General features: G+C 39.5%; 2 protein-coding genes across 2 annotated transcripts; one reads left to right on the top strand and one right to left on the bottom strand.

Moving 5' to 3' along the window:
• Positions 1 to 409: 409 nt before the first annotated feature.
• LOC311253418 (acyl-coenzyme A thioesterase 1-like) lies at positions 410 to 6944 on the top strand. The gene is made up of 11 exons (XM_084347365.1): positions 410 to 795; positions 1470 to 1679; positions 2340 to 2439; positions 2797 to 2987; positions 3534 to 3709; positions 3837 to 3953; positions 4582 to 4667; positions 4858 to 4951; positions 5049 to 5129; positions 5357 to 5492; positions 5618 to 6944. Exons 1-11 carry the CDS (start codon positions 687 to 689, stop codon positions 5716 to 5718), a joined length of 1401 nt encoding a protein of 466 aa, XP_084203491.1. The 5' UTR covers positions 410 to 686; the 3' UTR covers positions 5719 to 6944.
• Positions 6945 to 7097: 153 nt separating this feature from the next.
• Positions 7098 to 8211, bottom strand: LOC311254222 (protein S100-B-like). Its single transcript, XM_084347862.1, has 3 exons — positions 8139 to 8211; positions 7830 to 7973; positions 7098 to 7272 (listed from the first exon to the last, which is right to left on the bottom strand). Exons 1-3 carry the CDS (start codon positions 8142 to 8144, stop codon positions 7135 to 7137), a joined length of 288 nt encoding a protein of 95 aa, XP_084203988.1. The 5' UTR covers positions 8145 to 8211; the 3' UTR covers positions 7098 to 7134.
• Positions 8212 to 8825: the final 614 nt, after the last annotated feature.

The following is an 8825-nucleotide window of genomic DNA, read 5'->3' as shown; positions in this document are numbered from 1 at the left end:
AACAGAAAAACAGCGAGTCTGAAGTGAGAGGTCAGGCCAGCCTCGATGATACACTGCAGATACGCATTGTAATACATGAAGAAAATCCATATATAAAACAAGAATAAACTATTTCTGTTGCCTAAAAAAAAAGTGAAAATAAGTTGCAACACATTGAATATTAATTCGTATTATTGAACTCTCCTAAAAACTCTTCAGTTCCTGTTAGGAGTGATGCTGACTGGGATCAATTTTTCACTTTATATTGTAAGGTGTTTAAAAAACAATATTAAAGGGAAAGAGGGGGAGTAGTCTGTCTATACTCGCACTTCAAATACTTCTGAAGCATTCTCCTACTTTAGTGAGTGCAGGACTGAACTGTTGTAGGATATATTTAGTACATCATAACATACTGTAAGACTGGCTCAGACCTGCACCCAAACTGGAAAAATCCACTTGTTTCAGGGCTTAATCAGTCATGAAGCAGCTTCTCACATCTGCTTTGTGTTGCCAAACTTGGCTGAGGCTTATCCAGCACAAAGGTCTAAGGTCGACAGGGGGCAGATCGTAGCCTGAGAAATTCCTGCAGCTGAGTCTGCAGCTCGCCCTCGGATCAGTTGTAAGGTTTAATGTTTAACTCTGACTGGAGAGTGACACAAGTTTGATCTCTATTAATTCCTTTTCCTAGAGCAGACAAAAACACCACAATGGTCAGAGCACATTTGAGTGTGACAACAATACAGCAGCTCATAGAAATGAAGATGATCACATGCATCAGAGTACACAGGAACCTGGCATGTTTGCATCGCGCTGTGGGTAAGAATGTTTTTCATTCTTTCTTTGTGTTTTTCAAATGGGTTATTGTGTCTGAGCTTGTGTCTGAGTACAGCAGTCTGTGAATGATCTCCTGGACTTGCCTGTGACTGTTTGGTTGATTCACCCCTGTGTAATAACAGCAACTGTAATTCTTTTTGTAAACTGCCACACTCACCAAGGAGGTTATGTTTTCTCCACCAAGTGTTTGTTAGTGAGCAGCTCAAAAACCTGTTGAGAGACATCTGGAGAGTTTAATGGGAAGTCAGAACAGATCATTAGTTTAAGTTGCTAAACCAGGGTCTTTTTAAAGGGACAGTTGAACACATTTCAAGGTATAGCATTCCTAAACATACATACTATTTTCTCAACAACTACTGCACATACAGCACACGTGCCTACTCATTGTAGCATCGTTAGCTATTGATTTAAAGGGTAGTGATTTAATTCCTCATTGTTGTCCACTTATCAAGTGTCCTTGAGCTAGGCAATAAACTCCTGATAGTGTTAAATGATTTTTTCTGTTGTTTTTATTACATTTTAAAACAAGTCCCCATCACTTTAAACACTTTTAACTGTATACATGAATAAAATAAACTCATATGTAGGCAAGAGCAAACATTAGCAAAATATCTCCCACAAATGCTTCAAAGGTCTCAAGTATTTCTTTCTTTTAGGTGGAGTTCGGTGGAAGAGCAGCTTTAGACAAGCCCCCCTCCTGACTGCAGCTCCCGTTCGCGGCCTCATAGATGAACAGATCAGCATTAAAGGACGTTTCCTGCCGCCACACAGTCCCGTTACAGTTCGTGCACGGATGCAGAGTGAGGAGGGTGACCTGTGGGAGTCATTTGCACATTACAATACGAATGCAGATGGCACTGTCAACTGTGAGTCACACTGAGTTTTGTGGCACAGTATATTCCCTGATGATGCAATTACCTCAGATTTAAAGGCTAAATGTGTGAGATTTTTAATGTACAGATATACTGTAGTGGAGTAATGGTGTCCTGAGCAGAGGATGAAGTCACACACACACCTCTATGTGTGTTGTAATCTGAGCTTGATAACTTTGTCGGCTGTCAAGTTAGTGCAAGTTAGGAATTCTGGAGGAAGGTAGCTGATTATTGAGTCTCGTTCCCAGGTGGCCAGGTGTCCCAAGGCGTCAGTATTTGAAGACCTGGGAATGAGACTCAACAACAAACCATCGTTCTCCAGAATCTCTTACTGCACATTTATTGTTTTGATTTTATACAGCTGCTGAAAGAAAACACAGGAGGAGGATTATAGACAAACAATGGTTCCAATAAATGTTGGAAATGTTGGCATGATAAATTGTATTTAATTACAGTTACCATTTTTGCTTTTATATTTTAAACTTTGCAGCTGCAGGTTTGTAGTGTTAAGTTGTGAGGAAAAAAAAGTCATGAAAGTTACAACATTTATTCTGTTTATTGTGGATGCAGCTTTACAAAAAAAATCAGATTATTTCAACCATTTAGACTTTTATGCAGGCAGCTGCTAACCTCTCCTGTCTGTCCCCTCAACAGTGACCCGGGATCGTTCAGTCGGGGGTTCATATTTGGGCTGTGAGCCAATGGGACTGTTCTGGGCGCTGCAGCCGGCTCCTGGTGGAAGAGAAGGTTTAAGGCAGGTGATGAAAGGAAGCTCTCTGAGAGCTACAGAGAATATTGTTTTTGGCATCGAACCCAGCTGTCTGTTGTCTTATACACTTGTAGTGAAGACTGACATCTCTAAATAAACTCTGTTACTGATGGAGCTTGCAGTTGTTCAAGCAGGAAACAGTGGTCATTTTAATAATCCAATAATATGCAACCACAGCCTAACTCAAAAACGTACTGACTGCTTCCTTCAAATCATAACCACTCGTTTTCACTTAAAAATTTTAAAAACATTTTCCTGAGCACATCACTCAAAGTACCAGAGTAAATTGTTTGTCGTTGTCATTGCAATAAACTGTCACAACAAATGTCCTTTTCTTCACAGGCTGAGGAAAATGAACGTAGAGACGCCAATCGTTGTGCTCATGTCTTTACTGGAGGGCCACGTTTCCCCCAGTGAAGGGCAGAGCACTGAGCTGGCTGTCGTAACTACAGAGCGCTGGTACATGGCACCAGGCGTGCAGAGAATAGAGATTCGGCAGAATGGAGTTGTGGGGACGCTGTTTTTACCGCCCGGTGAGCACAAGATTAGAAGCATTCACAAGTTTTAAGACATCTGAGCAGCACACACTTTGTTTAAAATGGCTTTTTGGAGGTTTTATTTGCTTTTTTTTGTTGTTGTGTTGGTTGGTTTGTAGGCAGGATTACACAAAAACTACCAAACGGATTTCCATGAAACTTGGATAAAGGATGGGTTGCAACCCAGAATAGACCCTATTAGCTTTTGGTATGGAACCGGATAAAGGGACTGAAACAGGATTTTTTTTTCTCATTTTCTTTGAAATTGCAATATAGGGCATTTTTTTGACATTTTCATTTAGGTGGCTGTTATCTGTGAGTGAGTACAATTTGATACCTATCCAAATAAAAACCCAAGCAGTTTAAAATATGTTTCATTTGACTGAATTAAAGGGGAATGTTGGACTTTGGCGGAGGTATGAGATTGCCATTCTAGGTAGCTTTGTGTTTTGTTCGCTGCTGTAAAGCACTTTGTAACTGTCTTATGTAAGGTGCTTTATAAATACAGTTTATTCTAATTGTTATTATACTGATTTCCTGCAGGGCCAGGCCCATTTCCAGCCGTGTTGGACCTGTGGGGTATGGGTGGAGGCCTGATAGAGTACCGCTCCGCCCTGTTTGCATCCAGAGGCTATGCTAGCCTCTCCCTTGCCTACATAGGGCACAAAGATTTGCCCGGTCCACAGAACAGCATGAATGTTGGTGATTCATACTTCAAGGTGAGAGATGAAGGTGGCTGTGCTTTGTCCATTTCTTTCTGCATCACGTGCCCCATAAAAAGAAGCTCATGTTTACCTTTATTATTTTGTGATTCACTCAAAATCTACAATTTGTTTGTTTGGACAGTCAGCATTCCAGCTACTTCAAGATCATCCTCAGGTCGATGGCAGCAGAATTGGGGTTATGGGTCTCTCCTTTGGAGTCTACCTGACTCTTCGAATTGCCACTAACCTTGGAGTCAAAGTATGTCTGTCTCTGTAATCCAATTATAAATCTACAGTTTGATCAATACATGCAGCTCCTTGTATGTAAAACATCAGACCTGTTGCATAAGAATGAATATGTACCTCATGTCAAGCAATAAAAAGTAGATAATGACTTTTATTGAAGGCGTTATATGCAGGGATGGGCTGCTGTTAAACAAACCATTTATAAAGTTTCCCCCTCCTCCCCTGCTCAACTACACTGAGAGAGCGGTGGTGAGACGGAGCAGTGTTAGCGAGAACAAAGCAGTGAATCAGAGAAATAAAATGTTATTTTCTGATTCTTTTATATGTTTATGTTTTAAAGTACAAATAAACATACCCCCACATCTGCACAAGAGAGCAGCGTAACCTGTAACCTGGTCACTATGCTACTACACACCACTGGCCAAAGGTTGACCCTGAGAAACACACTTGTAGCGGGGCCTCAGTGATGATTGAGAGGGATTATGTTTGTAATGTAATGTATTTGTTGTAACATATGTGTCTATACATTAATAATTTATTTTTGTTTGTTTTAGAAATCCCTGCATATTTCCTTTTAAGTCTGATTAGCTTGTAGGATGAAGTTCACATTAACTTTTGACAATTTATGTTCTCCTCTCCAGCCATCCTGTTTGATTTGTGTCAACGGCCCCATAGGAAGTACTTTAAAACTCATAGATTCAGAGGGCAGGGGCGGCAACTTTGAAAGGTAAATTAAAGACGCAACTTGTGGATATTATTGTTTTTAAGACATCACTGTTGAATTATTGCATGAATCCATCTGATCTAATCGGATCTAATTACAGGTGTGATATAAAGGTCCCGTGTGTAGCTTTTGGTGGTTGTTTTAAAAAGATTTACGATTTAAAAATATATATCTCTGTTAACGTGTCTTTCAGTGAGCAGAAGTATTGGACGTATGATGATCAGGGCTACGTCAGTTTCAAAGACGTCTCCTTGCCTGCTAACCTTCTCCCTGAGAGCATAGTGAAGGTGATCACAACACACAACACTCAAATCAATATGCAGATCAGTATTATGTATCAATGAGAGAAATTTCACTCCAGGATCACGTCTTGTGTTTTTGCAGGTAGAGCGCCTCACCTGTCCTTTAATGTACATAGTAGGTGAAGATGACCTGAGTTCGTCAGCCCTAGAGAACGCAAACCTGGTAGATTGTTTTATTTTCCTGTTTGTTTGTTTTTTCCGGTATTACAAATGATGTTCGATAAATAGTACAGAATAGTGTTTTCTTATGTGGTTTTTGAGCATTAGAGCTGTAAAACATAGATTTTTAAACTTGTTAGCTGTGAGTGCATCTTAAATGCTCTTGTATGCACTTTATTTTAGTTTATGGCTCACTGCGCAGTTATTGAGTGATGTTTTATTGGTCATCAGATCGAGGAGACCATGAGTGCTGCAGGTAAATCCCAGCTCTTCACCCGTTTGTCGTACCCCGGTGCTGGCCACCTGATTGAGCCGCCTTACACACCAAATGCAAGAATATCCCTGTGGAGCGTCAAACCAAAAAAAGGTGAGCCCCATCCCAGAGCTGCATTTAATCCTCTTTCAAGCTTGTGGTCATTACATTTTTCATTGTTATATTGAATATGTTCTACCATGAATAATAACTACTGCCTGTTTTTCTTTCTCCTGCAGTGATGACTCTGTGGGGAGGCCACACCGCACCTCACGCTGCTGCCCAGGAAGACTCCTGGAAGAAGATCCTGGATTTCATGGAGTGTAATCTGAGACGGTGAATCTGTGTCGAATTGAAATCTGGAGATAGAAAATACATAATCATAAATGAGACTGTGAAATGCTGCATTTATCTGAGTGAGTTTTACATACAGAGAACTGAGGCAGAAAGAAAAGAAATGTGTCTTTTAGAGATGTAAAGGACCTCCTAGAGCTGGTGTGTTACAGACACTCTTAAAATCACTAGCAGGCTGCAGATTCTCCACAAGGGGGAGCTGTTTGGTCACTTAACCTGCCAACCAGCACCTGCAGTGGAGACAGAAAGTCATGTTAGCAGCCGTTGAGACCATACTTGCCAACCTTCCCGATTTTCCTGGGAGACTCACATTTTTCTTTGCCCTCTACCAGTTTCCATCCAAAGTACCAGTTCTCCTGTATTTCTCCTGATATATAACACATTCTCACATCTTTTTACCCTTGTTGTTATCACAACCTCTTTTTGGCACTTTAGCGTGCAGTCCGCTGTGCTGTTGCGCCTCATCCCCCTTAATGAGTGAGAGATGGTCAGAGACATAGAGAAGACAGACAGCAGATGTCCTGTTTTTTACAGAAAGTTTTAAAGGGAAGGGGCATGCAAGTGTTTTTTTAACATAAAAATGCTGTTGCAGTGTACTTATTATTTTGTTACTTTGTATAAATAAGTCAACAGAATGCTGCAAACAAAGTCTCTGAAAGTAACATTTTCTGTGGGAGGACCCCCAAGCCTCACTTTGGTGTTGAAATCCTCCATATTTTTGAGGTCTCAAGGTTGGCAAGTATGGTTTGGACCCAAAAATGTTATGACGGATCAAGGATGGATTAAAGGGGCACTATATAGTTTTTGAGAAGAAATTCAAATTCATAATTTTGATATTTAAAAGGTTAATGAGGTAATAATACAAACTCAGAAATATTCATTTTTTTCCATAACTGAATAAACAAGCTGTTCTCAGAGGAAAATAAGGTCCCAGAACACTGTGTCGTCCTTTAAGGTCAGTTTGTTTATTCAGGTTGTTAAGGCATAAAAAAAAAAAAAAAATCAGTCACTGAAGATCTTTCTCTTCTATAATTTCTTCCCCAAAATGACATAGTGCACCTTTAAGTGTAAAATAGGTTTTCTTAGGACACATTACAGACTGGAACGGATTCATTAATGCAGCCTGTAGATGGATGATACTGACAGAGTCCGGTTTCACTGTGTCCCTGTTGTAGTAAATGTATGTTTTTTTTAATGCGTTTTCAAACATTTTTATTTTATATACCAATAAATATTAAATAAAACATGAAACAAAGATCAAAATTGGTCAAAATCTTCTCAGACCCCTTGTTTATGTACACTAACCACTCTCACACGCTCTTAAAAAAATCACAAACACTCTGTTTGAGTGATAAGTAAGTTTTTAATGATTAATGTTTATACATGCTAACTAATCACTGTGTTATGGCACGAAGAGTTCTTCACACGCTGAGGTGACCATGGCGATGAGGGCGATGAACTCTTTGAAGTCGATCTCCAGGTCTCCGTTCTGGTCGAGGTCCGCAAAGAGCTCATCCAGAGTGTCGCTGTCTTGGATTTTCTGTGCAGCAGGAACAGAAAGAAAGAAAGAAAGAAAGAAGGAAAGAAAGAAATAACGATAGATAGATAGATAGATAGATAGATAGATAGATAGATAGATAGATAGGTAGATAGGTAGATGAAGATGAATGAAGGTGAAACATTTGAAGGATATTATGGACAGTAAATTTAACCAAAAGTCTATTGAAATGCTCGTGACACCATGAGCTCAAACAGCTTGTTACAAACAAAATTGTTGCCAAAAATTGTGCAAAATTTTCTGACAATCCGTCCGATACTTATCATGATACTTCAGTTAAGATTAACCGACTAATAAATGGACCCAAGAACATCTACCAGTGCAGTTTTTTATCAACATATTCAAGTATCTGATACACAATAATACACATCTTAACTGTGGCGTACTGTCGTCTCAAAGTACAAATGAGAATGACACATGCTTATTAACAGCCCATCAACTTCAAGTTGTTTCTTAGGTAAGGTACAGGTAAAGGTAATTACAAGCATTACACATACCATTTATATGCTGATATCTCCACATTTAGTTCCATGTCTTACCTTTATGAATTGACTCATCTCATTGTTGATCAGCTCTTTAAGCTCTGCTTTCTTCAGCTTGCACTTGTGACCCGAGTATTTGTGGAAAACTTGGATAATCGTGACCATGCCGTTCTCCAGGTCCGACATATTGTCCTTCGAAGCCTGAAACAAGCCAAACTCAGATCAATCCCATCTCACACTCATGTTTTTTCTGTATGTTTTTATACATTTAATACCTTGTAAAATGATCCATGCAGTTAACTTGTTATTATCATGTAGGAATAGATGTAAAATATATAAAATAAACTGTTAACTACTCTCTCTTACCTTCATCTGAAGGAACTCGTCTGTCTTGTGAGGATCCTGAATGCAACTGAGGGCTTATTCAGCAGTGTTTACTGCCTCGCCCAGTTCACAGTAGACACTTAACTGTATTGATCAACCACATGGCAGCTACTCATCTGCCGTGCACCACGTAATGGTTGACTAATGGATATCTGTGGTCAGAGCCTTGAGCAGCAAACATCTTCTCTTAAAATGTGTCATTTCACTGTATTCGAGTTTCTCCATTTCTTCCAGCAGTCTGAATGTCCGTGAGAGCCTATATAAGTAACTAATGGGTGCTTTTTCCTGCCACTTGATGTCTGTCCACACCACTCCACACTGTGTGAATTGATTATTTGACTCTTGATTAGTTCAGATAATGTTTAGCACACTCAGTACTTCATACACAGTGAAAGAAAAATACAAAATGTCTACAGAATGCAGCGTATGTGAAGTTTGTGAATATGTAGAAAAGATTTGTAGGCTAGTTAGAAAAAAAATGTTCAGTAGTTATATCAACAGTGATGCAGCGTTCTCCTAAACAACTGAAGTAGATGGGGACTTGTTTTGAAATGTTAAAAAAACAACTGAAAAAAAACATTAAATGGCTCCATACAGCTCATCAGATGTAATCAAAGTCTCCGGTAACCTCTAGATCCCAAGTAGCTTTGAAAAGACATTACTTACACC

The sequence above is a fragment of the Pagrus pagrus genome (genome assembly GCF_965226575.1).
Source record: "Pagrus pagrus genome assembly, chromosome: 3".
NCBI lineage: Eukaryota > Metazoa > Chordata > Actinopteri > Spariformes > Sparidae > Pagrus > Pagrus pagrus.
This window is presented reverse-complemented; position numbering and strand designations above follow the sequence as displayed.